Source organism: Pomacea canaliculata, linkage group LG14, assembly GCF_003073045.1.
Source record: "Pomacea canaliculata isolate SZHN2017 linkage group LG14, ASM307304v1, whole genome shotgun sequence".
Classification (NCBI taxonomy): Eukaryota; Metazoa; Mollusca; class Gastropoda; order Architaenioglossa; family Ampullariidae; genus Pomacea; species Pomacea canaliculata.
Window position 1 is genome coordinate 14,053,574 of NC_037603.1, and position 22,297 is coordinate 14,075,870.

At 36.0% G+C, this 22,297-nt stretch overlaps 3 protein-coding genes across 5 annotated transcripts in view; 2 read left to right on the plus strand and 1 right to left on the minus strand.

The window, feature by feature from the left end:
- The window catches only part of LOC112555294 (ras GTPase-activating protein 3-like), a 29,644-nt gene extending 24,904 nt beyond the window's left edge, over window positions 1–4,740 (plus strand). For both annotated transcript variants that reach the window (XM_025223631.1, XM_025223633.1), the window contains one exon: window positions 51–4,740. In XM_025223631.1, the coding sequence (XP_025079416.1) occupies window positions 51–111 (61 nt within the window). In that variant the 3' untranslated portion in view covers window positions 112–4,740. The remainder of the gene's footprint in view (window positions 1–50) is intronic.
- LOC112555296 (motile sperm domain-containing protein 1-like) lies at window positions 3,149–13,974 on the minus strand. Of its 2 annotated transcripts, XM_025223635.1 has the most exons (8): window positions 13,904–13,974; window positions 13,602–13,671; window positions 10,431–10,611; window positions 9,796–9,871; window positions 9,121–9,209; window positions 8,572–8,718; window positions 7,758–7,898; window positions 3,149–7,197 (listed from the first exon to the last, which is right to left on the minus strand). In XM_025223635.1, the coding sequence occupies exons 3-8, from the start codon at window positions 10,573–10,575 to the stop codon at window positions 7,157–7,159; spliced, it is 639 nt and encodes a 212-aa protein (XP_025079420.1). In that variant the 5' UTR covers window positions 10,576–10,611; window positions 13,602–13,671; window positions 13,904–13,974; the 3' UTR covers window positions 3,149–7,156. The 2 variants fall into 2 exon arrangements, with proteins under 2 accessions (XP_025079420.1, XP_025079421.1); XM_025223636.1 differs by lacking the exon at window positions 13,904–13,974 and having other exon boundaries at window positions 13,602–13,806.
- LOC112554818 (U2 small nuclear ribonucleoprotein auxiliary factor 35 kDa subunit-related protein 2-like) lies at window positions 13,705–21,683 on the plus strand. Its single transcript, XM_025222871.1, has 11 exons — window positions 13,705–13,736; window positions 14,041–14,067; window positions 14,449–14,522; window positions 15,055–15,227; window positions 15,721–15,816; window positions 17,026–17,064; window positions 17,494–17,609; window positions 18,418–18,524; window positions 19,236–19,398; window positions 19,884–19,993; window positions 20,714–21,683. Exons 1-11 carry the CDS (start codon window positions 13,705–13,707, stop codon window positions 21,103–21,105), a joined length of 1,329 nt encoding a protein of 442 aa, XP_025078656.1. The 3' UTR covers window positions 21,106–21,683.
- The last annotated feature ends 614 nt before the right edge of the window (window positions 21,684–22,297 follow it).

Genomic DNA, 22,297 nt, shown 5'->3' on the forward strand with positions numbered 1-22,297 from the left:
ATACCTTAGTATGACGCACTTAAATTTTGGGGATGGAATTTTTTTTTCAGGGAAGCTCCGATTGGTGATGACAGCTGTGGTTTTCCATTTGGAAGCAAAAGTCATTTATAGTTGAGTGTACAGTGAGCATCAAACAATAAACTGTCTTTACTCCACAAAGCCAAAACACTCAAAGAGCTGTAATCAGCAAGGTAGGGTTCAGTGTAAATAAATTCCACAAGTCAAGGAAATCATTTGATCCTCAGTGGAATAACTAGTCAAAAGGAGGTTTGATTGACATGACAGTGTGCTCATCAAAAAGCCATTGTGTTCAAAGTTTAGCCTTTTTCAAGGTGTGTGATGCATGGAAGAAATGGGCTCTTTAAGTCTAATTTGGTTAAATTTAGTCAGCATGTAAATGCATTTTTCCAGGCTTGTGTGATTTGGAGTGATATGTTTAGGCTTTGGAGAAATCTGGCTCACTGAAGGTATTCAGTGTGGCACTGAAGAACTCTTGAGCTTTTATGTGAGGTTGGTAGATTCATTTAAGTGTTTCTTTTTTTCTTAGATTGAGTGAATTGCATTAAAGGGGAATGTATAGCAGCTGTCTGATACAAATGACACCACAAGATCCGATATTAGATGTCACTCTCAGAGAAGAGTTTTTTATTTCCAGATACCTCATGACATTTGCACTGACAAGTTGCTATATACTTTAAGAATTTGTGTGATTTAGAGAATGAGTAATTAAATGTGCATGTGTGTGTGTGTTGAAAAAAGGCAAGCAGACTGTTGAAATGGTCTAGAATGTTTTAGGCATGTTGTCAGCTGGATGGACCCTTTGTGAAGTGAATATCAGTTATCTGTGCTATTTCAATGCTATTCCAGTACTGGCAGGATTTGGTGTAGAAAGACTAGCTTTTGTCCAACAGTTTTGAGCTACTTGCAGGTAGCCTTGCATTACAAAGGGTTGTTATTGTTGATCCTAGAGGGAGGCAATCCATAGCATAATGCATTCATGCTCCGATCTGTGCAGTTTTAACTGAGATAGGTGTTTGTCAGCAGTCAAGAATAGGTTAAAGCAGCGGTTCTCAACCTTTTACTTGTGACGCCTCCCGACGAACAAAGGTACATCCGCACACCTCCCTTAGCCAGCAATGTAAGCTAATTTCACTAATACCGGCATAAGAAACTTTTAAAAAATGACCACCTTCTCACCCCACCGTTTGAGAACCGTGGGGTTAAAGACTACGACATCATGCCAAGCCTTTCTGTACTTTCCTACTTCTGACATAAGACAGAATTTCAGAAGCATTTATTTTTGCTGTGTTATGCCATTGCAGCTGATGATGACAAGAACAATGTGAATATTTCATCAAACGTAGCTATGAATGAGTGTGACTGCAGACAGTTGTGCATGTATGCAGTCATATTTTTCGGGCTGTAGTTATAATGTACAGGATCCTCAGGGACTGGAAAGACTGCACTTCTTCAGTCCAAAGACATTGTTGACCTATTGTCATGCCTATATCATTTTACACATCTCCCCCTCCACATATCCTTGTGCATAAAGTTGGACATCTCCAGTTGTGTGCGACAATCTTTGTATCATAATATTTACAAGTTACTTTCCACTAGATTTTTTTTAAAAAGAGAAAAATTCCTGATATATTTTAAACTTTTCAGGGATTCCATGCATCTATCATTGTTTGCATCGAGGGCTATTTTACTCAATGCAAAATATAATGGAGGCATTAGTGTATACTCTAGTAAGTTTCGGCATGGCGTTTGGTGCAGTTGTCGATAGTTGCTGGGTCAAGGGTTATGTGTTATAAAGTGTGGCTTTGTCACATTACAGGCAGCAGTCTGTCTAAAATGCTAGTTTTTTTACATAAGAATGTGTATGTAACAGTATGCCTAGTTTGTAGGCATCTTTGACAGGATGTAAAAAAAATGGGGTTTGTTGTGGTGGTTGGCAGGCACCAGTGTAAAACAACTGTAATGGGATCCTTGGTTTCAACGAGTATTTTACACATCATGTTTGGACAGCAGTTACCACTTTATGCATGCCAGAGTTCAGCCTTCAAAGACTGGTGCTTCAAAATTAATGTTGAAGTGCCTTGTGTTTTAATCTGTAAATAGGCAGGTGCAGACTTGCACCATAACTGTTGTATGATAACTTATTTCTCCCTTGTTCATTGTGATCAAATCCACAAGCATAATCTTAATATTTTTTGAACAGATGTGATTCTATTTTTTGAGCCTTGTGAAAACAAGATTATAAATTATATGCTCCAGAATCACAGGGTATTGTGAGGATTGAATGTACTTCTTTTCTGCATTTATACTCCACAATTTGTTTCCTTTTTCAGGGGTGATGGAGAAATAAGGGGTCATTGAAGGTAGGGGGGAATTGCCATTCCTTCCAGCTATTCTTTTAAGAACATCTTGTGCCATATTTTTTATCTCATTGTTCATAATTATCTGCACATATTGTAAGTGTGAATTGTGTACAAAAATGCCAGGGGTTGGGCGGAGAAAAAGAGACAATGATCTGCAACAGCAGAATAAAAGATCACCGGTTGACAAGATAGCCTGGTTTCTAACAGTTTTGATGCCCTGAATGTCTCGGACCTTGTCCGACTTACATCATCTTGGTTGGCTATCCTGCCTCCCAACATTTTGTTAATGTACATGCACAATGAATTGGGACCTTTCAGTCAAGCAGCTGATAACTGTTGACAGATTGACTATAACCTTGCACAAAGCTTTTTTTTATTGGATGTGAACTATACCATGGAAACGTGCACAAATTCCTTGTTACCACTGTGACAGTATTTTACTAATCTCTTACAAATTGATTGAGATTGTTGGCAAATATTTTCGAAGACTGTTTCGTAGTTAACAAAATCAAACTTTTTTTTATGGTCTTTGTTTCTTCTAGAATTGGGCTGATCAGGATCAAAGCATAATATATTTGTGCGAAATCATTTGCAAAGTAGAAACATGAATGTTTGAGCCCATGTGTTTGTATACATTTGTATTTTTTGAGGGATGGGTGGGTATCACAGAATTTAATGTATCACAGAATAATTGCATAAAGAATCTTTATTAATATATGCATCAGTATTTGTTTCTAGCCAATTTGATATTCTATTATTTTTTTTTTAATTTTGGTTACAACCCAACAGTACTGTTGATAAGACCAGAAGGTCACAAACAATCATAAAGAAGACTTAACGTAGCTTCTTGTGATAAATTTAAGGATTAGCTAGATCAAAAATTTGTTTTTCCTTATGACTGGGCAGAGCTTAATTCAAGATGATATTTCTCAAACCTTGATGAAAATGAATAAACTCCAACTCCCCCCACCTCCCTCAACCCACTTTCTTGAGATAGGTATCTACAAACACCATGTGCTGAAGAAGTCAACAACATAAATGATATGATATGATATGAAGGAGACTTATAACGCGCAAAATCCGAATCCTTGGGAAACGCTCAATGCGCCGAAAAGTTACAGAAAAGTACACAAATAAAACATTAGCAGCTGCAGAAAACCAAAAGGAAAGTGAGAATCAAATGATTAAATGCCAAGATATATGGATACATGGATGTGTTTACTTTTGTCAAGGATTCAACTAGTGGAAGAACTTAGACCACATGTTTATTTGGCATATCTGTGTATAAATGTAACATTATAATTTTCACTTTGTTCTGTGCATGGTTATGTTTGTAGGTATCTCCAGAATGGTAGTGGGGTGTTCATCTGGATATTATCTGAGCACCAAGATTTACTCTGTCATTAGAAAACCGTTTTGCACCTCACCAGACTTTTAGATATGTTTAAGTAAAATTTATCACAATGGTCCTTCCTAAATTTTGTAATTCTTGTGCCAAGGAATTTTAATATCAGCAATTGAATAAGCAGGTATTAGGGACCATAAAAACAGACCACAGGTATCAGGCTAGGCTGTGATCTATGGCTGTGGCAAGGTGTACATATCTCCTGATGTCACCTGTTTGGAGTTGCAGAGCATCCATTTCAGAAATGCATGCGAGATAGCTTTATATCAAACCCACATCTATGGAGGTGGATAGAGTCCCTTTCTTGGACACCTTCCAGAAGTGGGCTTCGCTCATGGTGTAACACCTAACAGCCAGAATATCTGTGGTAACTGACTTGTTGAATATTTAAGCAATGACTCGGAGAAAATTTATTTTTCAATGATCTCCAACATTAAATTTTAAAAATGAAACTAGCTGATAGAATTCTCACTTTATACTTCACACTGTCGTCTAAACAGCCAAGGTGTGGAGGAGTAATTTGACAGTTTTCTAGCAACTCTGAGCTCTGATGCATTATGAATACTTGGACATGCAGAAATCAAGGCGTGACTTGATGTCATAAGATTTGTCCTGTTTTCAATTTGTAAAAGAGCACTTGTCATTTATGAAAGCTAGATCAATTTAGGATTTTTAAGAGTGTAATGTCATAATATTCAGTTTTATTACAGCTGTTCAATTTTTATTAGTGCTGGAATTTTCTAAAGTGCTTGTGAGCAGCCACAAGGTATTTGACATTATTGGTCATGCAAATTTTGTCCATTCAATAATAATAATGGCCTTTCATTCACTGGTCTGAGTTAGTAGCTAACTTTTGTTTTCTAAACTATCTTTTTATTGTATGTCATGCAAGTGTGAAAATCTAAAGTGCGTCTACACACTTCAGCAAGAGTAAAAAATCATCTTCCACTTGTTTGAATTATGCTTCTGTCACATTTGTTGTATTTTATTGCACACATCCTGCACTCAATATAGAACAGTAGGAAGCCCAAACACCCCCTTTCACACTTATATCACCTTCTCCCACTCCCACCCTTAAAAACACACACAAATTACAATACTTAAATTTTTTTCCCATCAATTACACAACCTCAAAAGCACAGAACCATGAATGTGACACATATACAAAAAAAAAATTCCAGCAGGGAGAAACATGCCTAAATAGATTTATACAGATGACAACATGGATTCCAAAACTTAATAAATGAAAAGCTGTAATGAAACTACTATGCAACTATTGCCATGATGTACAATGCCTGATAAAAAAAAAAATTCTCACAAATTATTAGCCCTGTTCTGCCATAGACTCAAAACCAATCATCCTCTGAGGTAGCATGCATACTACCACTTAGAGATATCCCATAAGTTGACAAACTTTTGAGACTTTCATGACTAGAACAGATTACAATAACACTATTGGTGGATGATCAATGATGTCGTCAGTAATTTTCTTTTAAAAGCACCGAGGTGTTTCCGCATGAAAATAAATTTTATAATACAATTTTTCAAAATAATTTCACTTCTTTAAAAAAAAATACAGTTCACTGGTAATAAGCACCATCACTATTATAACCACTTTAAAAAACATTCCACGTTCTATAATGGGTATGCTCCCTTTACACAAATGTAAAATTTCCATTGAATAATAAATAATATGCTGGGTTTTTCAATAGCGAGTACATTTGATCACACAGCCTGCAGCTGACAAGTCAGCAAGTCACCATACAAGAGTAATCATCACAATGTAGGTAACGTCAAAAGAAAAAATGGTGAGTTGAGATCAGCAGCAGACATTCAGCAGAAAAACAATGGTCTTGAGGCAAACAATGAGGGCAAAGTTTAAAAAATACTATATAAAGGCTGTTGTCCTTCATGGTTTTATATGGAAGGCTCTCGTCTTGGGATTAGTGCATGGAACTTTGGTGTGGTACAGAAGGTTGCCTCGTGCAATGCTTTGAGGATAAGATTGCTGAGAAACTTTAATGAAAACTGTAGAATAATTTTACGGCTTGTACAACAGACTAGTTCAGGCTCTATACAGTCAGGTAGCGTGTGCTTGTCCCTCAGCAGTTCAATGCTGTTCACCATGAGCTGTGAACACGTGGAGTGCTGAGGGTTTGAAGAAATACACTTTCTGCTGCCTTCCCAACTGTATATGGAATGAATGCTTAAGCCACAAATCACAGTTTAACTCAAAGTTTAGCTGTGCTGACAACTGTTTTCACTTGCCCCAATTACTTTTCTGCATTGGTATCCCTTTTATTAGTGCAGCACCAGATATCAAATGATGTGACTATAAGGATACTTAGGACAGATTTTTTTGAGATTCTACATGTAGATTTTAGTGATTAAGGGATTAAACCACACTGGACTCAATTTTGTCAATCTAAATACTATAATGGTCTCTATTAGCAACACAAGATAGTCCATTCAGGATTTTACATATTTTTTAAGACAACGCTGGTCTGTCACAATCACAGTTCCATCTGTTATCAGATATTTCACATTTGGGAATAAATCCTAGGAATTGAATGACTGCATTTATTTTGTGAATCTATATGATGTAATGGTCTCTAATTGCAACACAGATAGTCCATAAAGGATTTTTTTTTTTGCAGAAAGAAGGGGTGTCTCACATTAACACGTCCATATTTATCTTTACAGCAGAAAAAATGGTCAGTGTATTGCTCCATCCCTCACATATGCACACTTAAAATTGTAGTTGGGGGATTTACAAGAATTAGTAATGTTTGGTGCTTACAGCCTGATAGTGGAGTCACTCCTTTATGAGGTATGAAAGTAGGGTTCTGGGTTCAGCTGCACACAACAGTCTATGCTACTAACACACAAAGCATATAAAACACCATGTTACCAATGGATAAAATGTCTTTCAAACAAAACTTGAATAAAAGCATTTCATATCCAGATAGGCCACTGCCTTGAGGTATTTTGTGCAAGATATTTATACTTATTTACAACCAAAAGAAAAAAAGATGAGAATGCCATAATAATTTAAAAATAAGGCTAGAACATCAATGCCAAGACATCGTGACAATGGCCTTTTTTTTAAAAAAAAAATGCAAACAGCAAGAGTTAAAGTATTTTGAAATAAAAATTAGTTTATTATTGTGTGATTCAATGCATGTGCACAATCATGTCGATGCACCCTTGCACCCAGACATATGCAAATACATGCGCACTCATACTTTCACACTCATTCACGCAACTAAAAGTAGCAAAGAGCAGATGTAAAACTGACAGATGAAGCTAATGAAGAAACACTGCCTGCAGACCAAGACATCTCTGAAATGTTTCTGCTGACTCATGGATGTTACCTGTTGGCATTCTGAACCATCAATGTCATCAAGACCCCTGAAGAACATGAATAACTATTATAGCAGTACTCTTTGATCACTACTAACAATTTAATATGAGTGAAAATTTCAAATACTAGCTTACTGACTACAAAGCTATGGAGAGTTTTATAGGAACCACGATTTAGGAATAAAGATTGCTACATGTATTAAGTTTTGCTTAAAGAAAACTTTCAGGTACAGATGGGTTGAAGCAGAAAGTTATATAAAGATTATACAACATAAGGATTCTTGTGTGAAATGTGACACCTGGACAAATATCACCAGTCTGACAAAATTCATAACAAGTTCAACTCGAAAGGTCAATATGGTGCCTACTGTTCACTGCCGACATGTCCTGCTATTACTACAAATGTTTACAACTACTCTGACTTACTCTTACAATACTTTTGTAACTCGATCCTCCCACAGTAAGACAGATTGTAAGAATGAGTATATTTTGTTGTATGCTTAACTATCCATTTCTTTGTAATCTTTAGTGCACAGTGCACTGAGCTTCCCTTTGGAAAGGCATTCTACAATTTGTTTGTAACAAATAACAAGAGCAGCTTCACTTACCAAAAATGATTCCTATAAACACTTTGTTGTTGACTGAAAGATGTAAGTACATGGGGAGACTACTCTCAGTATCCCCTTGGTTAGGAAGGCACAGAACAAGTAAAAGGATCATACACGTCATTATGAGTCCTAGACCTGGCCCTGTTCAAAATATAAATTCCACATTAGAGTTCATATAAAACTTGTGTCAAATAACGCATGTTCCTTTTAAATGGTCTTATAATCTGTAACAGCCAAGTCTTTCTGCTAATCTGCTCCATAAAACCCTCTTCCAATACCACTGCCCTCTATGATAGTGTCTAAGCAAACTAAAACTACTCACTTAAACTACTACATTACCAATGTCTGAATGACAGCTATAATCTTCAAAATGAGTAAAAGTCTTGACTAAGGTTAACATGAAAAAGCAGAACGATTGACTGTTACTAATAAGGTTTTGATAGCAAAAGGTACATACACATTATTCATCAGCTGACTTCATCATGGATAAAACAAAAAGGATGTTAATACTCTTTTCTGTCAATCACATCTTTTCTAACCCCACCCTCCTTCTCAATTCACTTGTAAACAAAAAGAAGTGATGCTTTTGTATGTTATACCAATAATCATATTATGATCATGGAGTGATCCTTCTGTGACACATTTTTTAAAGTAATTTTGATTAAATAATTTTTTCCATGCTCCTTTTTGGTGGCAAAAGAATATTTCAAATCTTGTATTTGATGCAATTCATAAGCATATTATTTTGACTATAAAGCACTCAAACAGCATAAGACCTATTTAAAAAGTATGCATTAGGATTATCTTTTCTTACCCCTTGATTGTGCGGAAAGGGTAATATCTCTGTCTGTAGACTGGCATGTAGATGTTTGCTGAGGAGACATAGAACGAAACTTATCACTGCCCTCCTCTAGTGTTTTTGATCTGCCAGGTAATAGCTGTGCTGTCACATCTTTGTGTCCTGAGTGTCAGTTATCAAAAAGAAGAAATTTATCCTGTGATCTTCAAGTAAAATCTCCACAAGGTGGGTAGGGGGACAAGGTGTAGAAGTTTTTAAAGCTTGATGAACATTCAATAAAATTCCGAGAAATGAATAAAACATGTGTGGTAGCCACAGACAAAGACACCAGTCACATTTACATGGAATTTCTGCAGGTGAATACAGATTTTTTTTTTAATGCAGAAAAGAAAAAAATAGCACACTTTCCCAGAATGCTTCTCTTATGACTTATAGGAAAATATGAATTAGAATTATCTCCCAGCCCATGATTTCATGTAACACCTACACTAAAACAAAACAACAATCAGCTTAACATGTCAAACAGCAAAGACTAAAAGCATCAAGCAACAAAGACCATCTTACCTAGGAAATCTTTACGGTCATAGAGATTTACTCTGAATTTGTCAATCACTCCTTCGTTTTTAAGGAAGACTTCTTTGATAGTAATATCTCTGAGAAACAAGCAAACAATCCAACTGGAAAACATGATGACAAGAAGTTTGACGAATAAGTGCTGTGTATGACAGCATTGATGCAGTGCCTCATGACAATGTTTATACTCACTGTGCCAACAAATGCACTGACTGTTATTATCCTTCCCATATATTCTAATATAAGTGTTGTTTAAAAAGCTGTTGCACCTGCTAGATGTATGAAAACAACAGCCTAAACAATCAGTTGATAAGAATATTTTTATGTATATGCACCCTGCTCAAACATAATTTGAAGATTGGGGCATAAGCTGATTATAGGGATTGTAATTGATAGCTGATTATATGTGTAAGTATCAAGATATCCACCCCACCCCCACTTTAAAAAAAACACCAGAAATCCCCCAAAATTTGTAACCCCAAAATGCATAGTCACAATTTGCAGATAAGAAGTACATTTCTTAAACAAAAACATTTTTCTTAAACTCTTTCTAACAGCATGACCAGTCCTAACTTCTCACTTCAGACAGCCATGCAACATTTGGTTTGAAGGCTATCTGAATTTTAAACATAATATCATTAAGAAAACATGGGTATAGAAACTTACATATTCTTGTAATCTTTACCATCCACTACACCAACGTCATTGGGTATGTGGTACTTCTGAGGGGTAGTTGATGTTACTGGAAAACAACAAAACCAAATTACCATAATTAGAGAATTAAGAGAATCATTTGCATAGTTTGGAATAATTATCTCCACACAATAGGCCCATGAAATAGTAATGGTATATTTATATATGTATTTATACACTACATTAAGGTTTTATAAACCCTCCCCCATACTTTTACGCTACATAAACCTTTCCCATTTCCTTAATAACCATTCCCATACTGTTGTTTACAACTGTGAGTAGGTATGTAGCGTCTCAGGCAAGCTATGCTGGTTCTCGTTTCAGAGCAAATACATACACTACTTTCTGTAATTCATATTAATTTTATTATTTATAATATTTCTTTATCATTAGAATTAATATTAGTAATATATTGCATACCCTTTTGGGTTTTTTTCATCTACAAATTCATAAAATATAAATATTTTCTACTGATAAAATTTTGTAAGAAATCCACAAAGAAGAGTAGATCCGCGAATATTTTTCCGTTTAATTTCTTATAAAAACCCACAAAATAGTGAAGCCGCGAGGAATTACTGTATAATGTTTTCTCTCCCATATTTTTTTACCTGCATACTTCACAGGGAAGTCGTTCAAGTTGTAAATAGTAAACACCTGCTGATGAGTTTTCACATCATTGGTGTAGAAAGTGAGGGATGGGGGGATGACCAGGACAGCCACTGTACTGTCCCTGGACTTGGCCGGGGAGGCCATTGCACCCCTCTTATGTGTGGAAGCCAGCTCCACCTCCTGGAAAGACATTAATTTCACTTTGTTACCTTCATAATTTGATTCTAAAACTTTATCAAAAAGACCAATACACTTAGCACGGAGAACAGCGTTTGTTTTCGTTGCCACCGACTGGGCACCGGCGCTGAATGAGGGAGCTAGATGGGTGTCGCTACAGTAAAAGCTTTGTGAGTGTGTGTGATTCACGGAGACACATAATACTGTCAGTTCAAGGCTCGCTTTTCTCTGCAACGCACGAAGGGGTGGGTCACTTCAGTTCTCCTAAAACAAATGACAAAGCATGCCATTGTGGGGTATGATGTGTGGATGAGTTTTTCAGACATAAGGGGGCAAAGCGCAGTCAGCTGTTGAACTGTCACCCATCACCTACTCCTTCACCTTTTTTTCCCTATTCCTACTTTGACATTCTAACGATCCTCGAGTTCACTGACTGGGATGACTCACGTATGGTACTCCCTGTACCAGATGTTATGTCTGCCAGTGTCCTCGTGTACTTAATTCAAGTGGTTTAAAAGCCTTACAACTTTTCCATTACAAATAATGATAATAATAACTTTGATTATTTAGAATAAACCTGTCAAAGAAGTTTACTCCATCGGATGTGTATCAAGCTGATGTTGAATGTCAGTGCATTTAAATAAATTTCACAACAACTGCTTCTCTTCATACTTGTTGAACACAAGCCTTGACAGTTTAATCTCAGACCAAAAACACTGCTTCGTTGCTGTTAAACTCCAGCTGTGCACACTACAAATCTCAAAATTAAGTTTTGCTTCACACTATAAAGCCCACAGATCTTGGCTGCAGACCTCATTCAAATATAGGGACATGCTTGTGCACCACTCATTTTCCAAAACTGTAAATCGATATTCAGTCCTACAATGTTTATGTTATTTTTAACCTGCGTTGATACTGTCTAATGTTACCATTAGTAGACGCATCAATTTGCAAAAGATTTTGTGCTTTTTGTACACAACTGATTAACAAAAATATTTGGCACCAGCAAAATAGTAAACTGATTTGTGATTTTAAAAGAACAAAATGATACAAGTACTAATTTAGTGTCTATTATTCAGAATATAGTAGAATGGGATTGGATGGGTCTGACACAAGCACGAGACAAAAACATGTACACATTGGGTACCTGACAGCCATCTGACCCTGTGGCTGAAGGCTTGACTAGACAAAGGTGGATGGGTGGGGGCCGCCTAGTAACAGAGAAATGGACCTGGGATTCTTTCTACAAAATTGGAGGGTGGGTGCGTAAGACGTCTGATGGCAGGTGATATTAGTCAGGCACCCTTCCTTGTCACCACCGAAGTGAGAGGCTGTGGGTTCAGATCTCATCTGGGTCACTCTGTATGTGATGTCTATTTCTAGAGCTGGGGTTGGGGGGGCCTCTGGGTATTCAGGTTTTCTCCTACTCCCTCTCCTCTAATAGTTCATACAAGCTATTATTTCCAAGATCTGAGTGAATCCCTCCCCCACCTCCTGTTTTCCAGATGTATATCTACAAATATCACTTTGCACAGAGATCAAACACATGGCCTCATGCCCGCACACAGATAAGCCTAATTAACATATATATATCCCAGTTCTCTCAATGGCTGAAGCCTTCATGATCCTGATGTTTGTGTTATAGTGTAATTACACCAAGTATGTTTCAAATACACTGGCATGACAAAATAAAAAGGTATTCAGGACAGGTCATTTTTTAAAAAGCATGTTCATTGTGAAATAACACCACTTCAAAATCAGTGTTACAACTTGTGCTCTGGCTAAATTGCGAAGTTCTGTATTTAAGTTTTCAAGTGAGCATCAACCCTATCAGCATTCATTAACTCAGCAGTCAACTGTTCTTTCCACCCCCGCCTAATGCTCACTTCTTTATCCACATATACACATACACATTTTTACAATGTAATCCCCTCTGGCCTGTTGCCAGGTAGAAAAGTCAAACCCCAAACTCCAAGAGCTGACAGGCATGATCCATGTGTACATATTTTAAATATGATTTCATGGGGTGCTGTTTCCTGGGAAAGTCTAGAACTAAATACTCTGCCATTACTGCACATTATTAATGAGTTTATCTGAACAGCATGCAAGATTTTTATGACGTATGCACAGTTCAGGGCTGGATCCCTGTGCCAGCCAGATTTCAAAGCAAATGGAACGTCATATTTAAATTATATTTTTATTATCTATAATAAATGTATAAAATATATTGTTCAATATTATAAATTATATTTTGATGCATGCACATTGCAGAGGCGGATCTCTGAGGTAGGGGGATTTTTCTTGAGCCTAACTTCTCTAACCTAAATACAATGAAAATGAAAACTGCGAGTAAATTTAATCACAAGATGACACAATGAATTTCCATAATACAATTAAAAAAACAAATTCGTGATGTTTAAATGAGAAAAATTAGTTTTAAGCATTCACTGTTATAATGCCCTCACACTTCTAGACATAAAGTAATATGGCATCTTAAGAACTAGCAAGCAATTCGACACCAAAGCTATATATGTAATAACTCACAGATGACACATAACCTACAAAGCCTTAAAACATGTAAATTAAAAGCAGAATGTGAAATGTTCCAAAATTTTCAAATATATAAGAAACTCCATAATTGGTTTATTTATATCACAATTGATATTATAATTTGCTGTTCTGGCAATGACCCATATGCTTACACTATGAAGCTAAACTAACTATAAACATACAGTTGTCAGAAAAACCCATTGCACGAATCCATTGCACAACTGTTTATCTTCTGCGTTTTGTTTTGCAAGAACATGAAAAATAAGAACAGCGAACAATACGCATTGTAAGCGTGATGGTCCACTGGGTACGAACTACTCATGTGTGCTAAGACATCAGGCAATACAGTTCTTTGAAGTCGTGATACCCCGATTCAAAACCAACAAACGGCCCGCAGGTCAACAAAAAAGTGATTAATTAATACAGTTATTCAAGTGACTCACTGTATGTTGTCATTCGTCTGGAAGACTTAACATGTTTCTGCTCTAGCATTAGAGCCTCTGCGTCGGGTTCCTGAAATGAAAATTTAGGAAACCATAAACACCAATGGCTGAGCAATTTCTAAAAATAGATTTCGAGTAAATTTTTTTTTCTTCTGTGGAGGACTAGCAGACGTATAATATTTCCTAAAATAATAAATGTAAGAAACAGATTTATGGAGAAGATAATTTAACACCAAATTCTGTACTAAGCATAGAGACATTTGCAGACATATTTCAATGGCTTTGTTATGAACTGTACCTACATTTTGCCGTGCAAACAGCTGGCAACTTTGTTTTGATGCAAAGTTGATAAAAACGTCATCAATTTGTGGGTACTAGCTGCATGACGCCAAACCGGAAACAGAGTGAGAGTAAATAAATAACATGGCCGTGATTTCAGAGCAAACCAGACATGCAGTAAACTAAGGTATCTCAGTTTTAAACAAATTGATGCGTGGCGCAAATTTTCGTAATAAATTTATGATTTTAACTCGATTCTTTTGGTATTGTTGCATTTGAAAAACGTGATGTGTTCAAACATGTTTTTAATTATTTACACCCGGTACACATGTCGCAATTAAGACTTCTGAATTTATTGTCACGCGATGAAGGTAGTGCCATTTAGCAATATATCAAGAGTTTACATATCTTGTAAAATTTAATTGCTGAAGAATCTCCAGAAATTTTTTTAATGAGACTGCATTATTTTTAGTGCATTCGTTATTAGCGGTGGGTTTTTCATTTTAAATGTATGGTTTATGTTTATATATAAAATACATGACTAATTCACAGACGTTTTCTTTATTAGCCATAAAGAATGGAAAAAACAAAAGCGAAAGCAAAAAAGACAAATTCAAGCTCGACAACAGCAACAGGGGAAAGGTGGGACTGACGCTGCTTTTTTCTTTCATTGTGCTTACCTGTTAAATAATGTGTAGTCGTATTGTACATTTATGCAAATTTGAAATTAGTTTTGAAAATGCTTTATTTCATCTGAATTAATGTGTTTTCATTTGTTTGCATATATCTTCTTTGACAGTCACAGTAAGATAAATTACCTAAATTAGGTTTATGCCCTAGAATATATATATATGATGCAGGGTAGGTAATACATTTAGGGGGAAGACATTTGTCCTGTTGTTTGCTACTTGGATTTCTGCCATTTCCATTCTTTTTTCTTCCCTCAGATCAAGAATGATAGGAAAACATAAGTGCAGAACACTGTAAGACATTTCAAGTAGCCAAGTTATGATGAAAGAAAGAAAAGTTTGTATTCTGTTTAGGGAATTTTTATTCCCCTGAGTCCTGTTTAAGTGATTGGCTTCAATTTTGTTGATAGTAAATTAAAAAAAAAATATGTTGTTGAAAATCATGGTTGCAAGGAAATATTAAAAGATTCACTCACTGAATATAGAACAATCAACGGAGAGCACTGATGAAGAGGAAGTGAGAAAAAGGAAAGAAGTTGAGGAGGAAAATCAGAAACAGAATGCCATCTGGCAGGAGAAAGATGCTGCTGCACACGAGGAATGGAAAGCTTGTAAAGAGAGAGAAGAGAAAGAAAGACAGAGACAAGAAGAAATGGAGGTAAGTGTTTCTATATAATCAACAGTATGAATCTTTTTGATGAGTTAGTACAGCAGATAGTCATAGGGCTACTGGTCGATTTATCAATTTATCAGTTTGACCACATACAAGTTGATTCAACCATAACCATGACCCTTAATCAATTCGTCCACAATCCTGAGTTAATTCAACCACTTAGAGCCTGTAAAAGCTGTATAGTTCCAATGGGCTAATGACTGCAAGTAGTTCAATATATTTAGAGCTTGGATTTTGAAGAGAAAAATGCAAACCTGCTCTATAAGAGCATTAACTTTGAATAACTTATTAATGTGAACTTCCTCATTTTCTCCTTTTATCTTTTGATTCTTAGATTTCTTTATGATATTAAGTTTTTCTCTTCCAGTAGTAATATTTGAACTGACTGTGAGATGTACTCAACATTTTGAGCAAGATCTTGTTACTTGTTCTTGTAATTTTATGATTTGTCCAGATGTAAAACCTATTTTTTGTGCAGCGGAAAATAAGAGAAGAATGGGAGGAACGCCAGAGGCAGGAAAATAAAGAACAAGAAGAGAAGGACAAGGTGGAGAAAGAAAGAAAAGACAAGCAGGTGACATGGTTGACTGTAACTGCACTCAAACATATATCCTGTTGTAAAAACAAATAACCCTTACGATAACTTGCAGAACTGCTATATATATTTTTTCAGTGTTAGGAGAGGACTCCTACACAAATACAATGTCATTTTGTAAATATTTTAAAACACAAGAACTGGGCCATTATTTGCATATATGGATTGTTAATTTTGTTTGTGACCTATATTTGTCATTAAAACAATAATGGGTCATTTTCATTAACACCATTTAGAAATAACTTTAGAAGTCCTAGTACCACTGATCACCAGTAATACACTTTTGAATTGTTGATGTCAGATGACTTGTGAGGCTTTGTTCTTCTTCCTGTCCTTCTGTCCCCAATTTTCTGCTGTAAAAAAAGAGAGAGCAAGAGAAAGAATGGCAGTGGGGTGTTTTTTTCTTTTTGTACTTAATGTCTTTGTGCCTTTAAAAGTAGCAAAACTGTAATTGTGTAATTAAGTTTTGTCTCCTTTTTGAGCCATTTAAATATTAAAAGAAAAATCTTAGTTAATGGACTTGAATCCTTAACCACAGTACATTGTCGATCAGATGCTTGGTTGCTGTTTGAACAACTGTGTGTCTTCGATCTCAACTTGTATCTTTTTGATAAAATATCATAACATTTCAAACAATAGCTTACCAATTATGTGCTCTGTGGTATTTCATTGATTATATGTGAAAATTATATGCTGTTTTCGTTCTGAAGAAATTTTCCTGGCTTAATATCTGTGAACTTTTATGAGCTGCAAAACATAAAAACTTGAAGCAGTATGCTAAATATACTCCAGTTTCTCATTTTTAAGAAAAACATATCTGTAGATAAGCAGAGCACCAATTGCTGTGGTGTCTGGGGATATCATGGAAGGAGTTACAAATAACCACATTATTTGTGCATGAGTACTTTGCTAAATATGCTCTTTCTTTCTCCCTCCTTTTTTTTTTTTTTAGGTGTTTTGCTTTGCACTCCAAAAGTTTATGTAGTGTTTATGAATACCATTTTGTTGTCATAGATCCTCATTTAATGATGAAGAGGCTGATGAATTTATCTGTAAAAATTTGTTCCTTTTCTGCTTTCATAAGGCATATTTTGTGAGACTTGTAACACTTAACTAAGATTTTCAGTAGTATGTTCAGCTGCCTGATTTAACTGACATACCTGTGGGTACTTTGCTGACTGATTATAGGAAAACCTGCTTAGGGAAGCAACTGCCCATGAAAACAAGGTGGGTGAATTTGCATATTTTGCTTTCAGAAAAAATATTATAGAGGAAGTGGTTGAAAGCCTTTGTGGTTATAGTGACATAAAAGCCATGTCTGTTAATTTTCAGCTTTTGAGCATATTTAAAAAAAATAAACACTGTCATTTCAGATGCTTTTACAGGATTCCCCACGCTCCTCTTCACTTCCCACAGAAATTGATGCTGTAAAATATGAAATCGCCATGCAGAGTTAGAAACACTATTAAATGGAATTATTCTTTACTTTCTTTGATGGCTTATTTGAGGATGAATCCTTATAAAGCCTCAATTGACTGCTTCTGCAAAAACATTTTACCTACAGGACATTTTGCTGCCTGATAATGTCGTGACTCTCCAGTTGCATGCCATATATTTACTTTTATTGTGTGTGTTGCTTTGTATGATTATGTCTAGGAGTGGCACAACCCTCTGGCACCTGTACGGTATGCAGAGAACAGGGAGGAAGTGACAAGGGAAATCAATCATTGTCCATTTTTCACCAAGACTGGTGCTTGCCGATATGGAGAGAGGTCAGTAGTAATTTTGTAGTGTTTCTGTCCTGGTTTTTTTTTAAATGTCACCATCTTGGGTTTTTTTTCAGTCCTTACCGGGTTTTCCGTGATTGTGGAAATCCAACAGTGACTGTTTAAAGTTGTAAATGGCTACCTTCTCTAATTTTAGTTTTCTCAGTTGGTCATGGCACATCTAAGGAGTGTGCCAAGCTGTGCAGGGACAAACCTCAGAAAAATCAAGATCATATTTCCTGACAGAATCTGTCAGAAAATGTAGAACTAAAATCTGCCAACAGTATGTAGCCCCATAGTGTCGTTAATGTAATTTTTTTTGTTTTTAGAATACTTGAATGTAGTTTAATATAATTTTGAACTGTATATAGTCCTGAGAAAGATTCTGTTATATAAAAACTGAAAGTGGATTGCCAAACCAAGGAAGACAAAGGACAAACAATACCGATTGTTTTTGATTTTAGAATAACTATTGGAATAAAAGCACTTATCAAATAATAACTATTGCTTTAATCATAGCAATAGTCTCACACACAGTTGATAATTAGAGCACTACATTTACATCTTGGCATCTAGTACTACATATTGACATCTAGCACTACATGTTTACCACTAGCATAAGCAACACAAATGTTTGGAAAACTTTAGGAGAAGGCTAAGAGAAGAGGCTTAAGATGTTGTTTCCTTATATACAGCCTGATATGGTAGGAGTCGTAAAAGGAGTGCATGTAATTTTTAGTTTAACCCCAACTCACAATGGTGAGTTGTCTAGTGCTCATTTGCTATTAACAGCAGTTTCTACTTTCTTTGTCAGATGTTCTCGAGCACATTTGCGGCCTGATAGCAGCACCACATTGCTTATTCCTGGGATGTTCCAAAACTTTGAGCTGAAGAAGTCCAGTGTGGATGATTTTGATACTGGTGGGGCTTCACACACTTGGTATCTTAAAATTAACTATGTGCTGCAATCAGATGGCAGCAGGTTATATAACTGTTATGTAACTAGCAATCTTGTTGTGTGAAAGACAAATCTAGATTTAAATACAATTATTTGATGCCGGAGTGTTTGGTATTGTTAGCAAAGGATATCTCCCACTGCAAGTGGGTGCAGGAGCAAGAATATGAGAGATTGTGCACCTATAGATACTGTGCTTGGTACGAGATCTCTCCCACTGCAAAAGTGTACTTAGAGGAAATAGTGTTAGGAACCTGTAGTTAGCTTACTCAACATAAGAGGGGCACATTTTACTTGATGTAAAAATAAGAAATTTGAAGATATTCTGAAAATTTTTTATAAATCTTAAGAATTTAATAACCATGCTACAATGTAGTTAACTTCAAAAATGAAAGTAAATTTTAAGATATTCTTAGACATAGCTTTGACACCTTCATGACAGGACTATGTAACTTTGGTACTTAGAGATTATACTTAGAGATTATCTTGGTGTTTTTAAATCACTTGTTCATACTCACATTTCATAATTTTGTTTTCTGAAATCACCACTTATCTGCTTTTTCCCAGCTGTTAAACTATGGTATTAAATATTTTTATATTTGAAAGGTTGAAAATAAAAGCAAATGTGAATCTTTAAAGAGTGAAAAACTGGTAATTTACTTTTTCTTTATCCATAGATATGGGTTTGGAATATGAAGACAATGATTTATACAACAGCTTCCGAGAATTTTATGTGGATACTCTGCCTGAGTTCAAATCTGTGGGTAAGGTTATCAACTTCAAAGTATGTTGTAACCATGAGGCACACCTTCGGGGTAACGTCTATATCCAATATAAAAGGTTAGTCAGCATATTTTTTTGAGACTGCATTCATTGTCCAACAAGTGAGTTTAGCCTGTCTTTGCATGTTAATGCTTTCATTTGTTATACACTGATCCTGGTATCCGTGTGGCAGATGAAACAATCCTTTGGCACAAATTCTTACAAAACAAACTTCTTCGTTGAATGAAGTGACTAATGATGTTTGATGAAACATTTTTTGTTTTTAAGTATCTTATAGCAATAGCCCGTTGGAGTTAAAAAGCAGTGAAGCTATAGATGCTTATTGCGTAGAGATTGTGTTCTTCTGAGTAGTAATGATTTTAAGCACATCACCAGATTTAAATTACCTGAATTGGTCATTAAGAGAGCAATAATTAGCCAAACATTATTGATAGGGCTAAGCACTTATTGAGTTTGTTGCAGCAAGTTTTTCTCTGTTTAAAGTTTGAGGAACTCATCCTCAACAGTTTTTTAAAAAAAAGACCTAACAAACCTGTTGACAGAGAATCGGATGCCCAGAAAGCCTTTGTGAAGTTCAATGCACGCTGGTATGCTGGTCGCCAATTGTCCATTGAGTTTGTCAACATTGCTAAATGGAAGTCAGCCATATGTGGTTTGTGCAAATATTTGCATTTGTTTCACATATTTCCAGTAAAGCATTATAGAATAAGCTCTTCTGGGGATGGAGAAGGGAGACTTTCCTGGGCTGGAAATTACAAGAATGTTGCTATATTGTTGATTACAGTAAGACCTCTACATACAAGTGAACCAATATACAAGTAAATCGAGATACAAGCCAAAAATTCGTGAAAATTTTGCTCTTTCTTACAAGTGGAAATTTGATATACGAGTTCATGTCATCGGACTCATTTAATAATAAATAGTACATTTGTATAGTGCCTTTTTCCAGCATCAGCCAGACTCAAGGGGCTTTGCATATAGACATGAAAGCAAATCACATTAATATAATAATTAATATAAATATAATATTAATACATTATATTAATAGAAGAAGTAGGAAAATATTGCTAGGTGCCATTCCCCCTTTCTTTAGTGATCCAACCTGATAGGATCCAGCAGGCCCTGCAGTAAGAGGGGGTGCAACTTGCAAAAGTGAGGGACATGACACAGACATAATATAAATATTGATATAAAACTTGCAGACATGTCACTGCAATGTAGGTAGTTACTAGGTTCTGCACAATGGTCTTTATATCGACAAGGCAGATCATATGTTTTGTCAAAATGTGAATGAAAAGGCAAAGTTGTTTTTTCATAATGGTCACTCCTCTTTGGCCATCGTAATTTTTTTTTTTTCCTCTCTATTGCCTAGGTCTTTTCTTCCGGAAGAAGTGCCCCAAAGGAAAAGCGTGCAACTTTCTCCACGTCTTTAGAAATCCTGGAAACGAGTTTTGGGAGGCAGATCAGGATCGTGGAGTATCTGTACGAGGAAGATCGCTGCATCATCGACATAAACTGAAAGACACACCAAAACATCGCCACAAGCATCAGGATAGGATTCACAGGAGCAGATCAAGGTCAAAAGAATCAGTAAGGTCCCATAGAAAGAAAAGAAGCAGATCAAGCTCTAAAGAGATGAACAAGCCCCACAAAAAGAAGCGCCGCCATTCCAGGTCATCCAGTAGAAAACATCGTCATAGGTCCAGATCAAGGTCAAGTTCTAGGTCTTTAAGCAGATCAAGAACAAGAAGCCGATCTAGTTGAAAAAAATATATTAATGTAAGGATCTAAAAATTTGTTGTGCAGATTTCTTGAGTTAGGTCTGGCTTCAGATCTTTTTTCAACTCAATCAAGAAATAGAGCTGAGAATGGTAAACAAACAATTCAGATTGGGAGTTTTGTTTTTGGTTGTTGATCCAGATCTTCTCTGGAAGTGAATAGGTGACAGTGGCCTATGCATCCTGGAAAATGAAGACGATTGAGCTTGTCAATAAATTTGTGCCATCCTATTGATAGTGATGATGGAAAAAAATAGTAAAGAAGAAATTCCAGTGCAGGTCCATTTCTTGTCCTTGAAAATAGATGGGTGGAAACCCATGACAGCCACTAAGAAAAAAAGTAAAGCTTTGGCAAGAAATAACAGGTGTCAACAAGTGCATCTTCGGTGCCAGCTATGGCATCCATGTTAGGAAAGAACAGGAAAACCAACAATTTTTCATGTAAACATTCAAGCACAGCAGGGAGAGTTACGGACAAAAGGTACTAGAAGTTGTCAAGAAAGTTTTTACTGCTGAATTGCTATGTCCATTCTGATTCTGAGTTATTAAAAAATGTTAAAAGTATTTTTATGGGCTTGTGAGTTGTAATTTGTTGCAATGTGCTGTCACTGCAGATCATGACTCTTGAACTGACACATCCAATCATTAAAATAGTTAAAAATTTGTAATATTAAGTTCTGTACCAAATTGGGTGGCATTCTTTTATAAAATAAAGACATTCTGTGCCCTAGTATTCACAAACCAAACCTGCAAGTTGTGTTTCCAGTTCTGGTTTTTACCAGCATATAATCTGTTGATGCTTTAGCACCAGTCTGGCCACTTCGGTTATTCACAAGAATGTTATCTACAGACCATTGATTGGTGACATAACAGGCAGCGTTCTACATAAGTGAAGATGAGGCAGATTGGGCAGTTTTTAGGGAGAAATAACATTAGATGAAATCCATGGTGGGTAGTGAGATGTACTTGAAGAAATAAACAGTGCAGGGAAAAACATTGCTTTTTACTTGTTTAGGGGCAGGACTTTAAAAAGTTCCTTTCGTTGTGGTTTCTGATAATGTTGGAGTGGTGAGATTTGCTCTCATTTGTTGCTGCCTTACATACCAGGATACTGTCCATAGCAGAGTTAGGGCAGTCCAGTTATGCAACAGTTAGCGCCTGTCACCAATAGAGAGAGT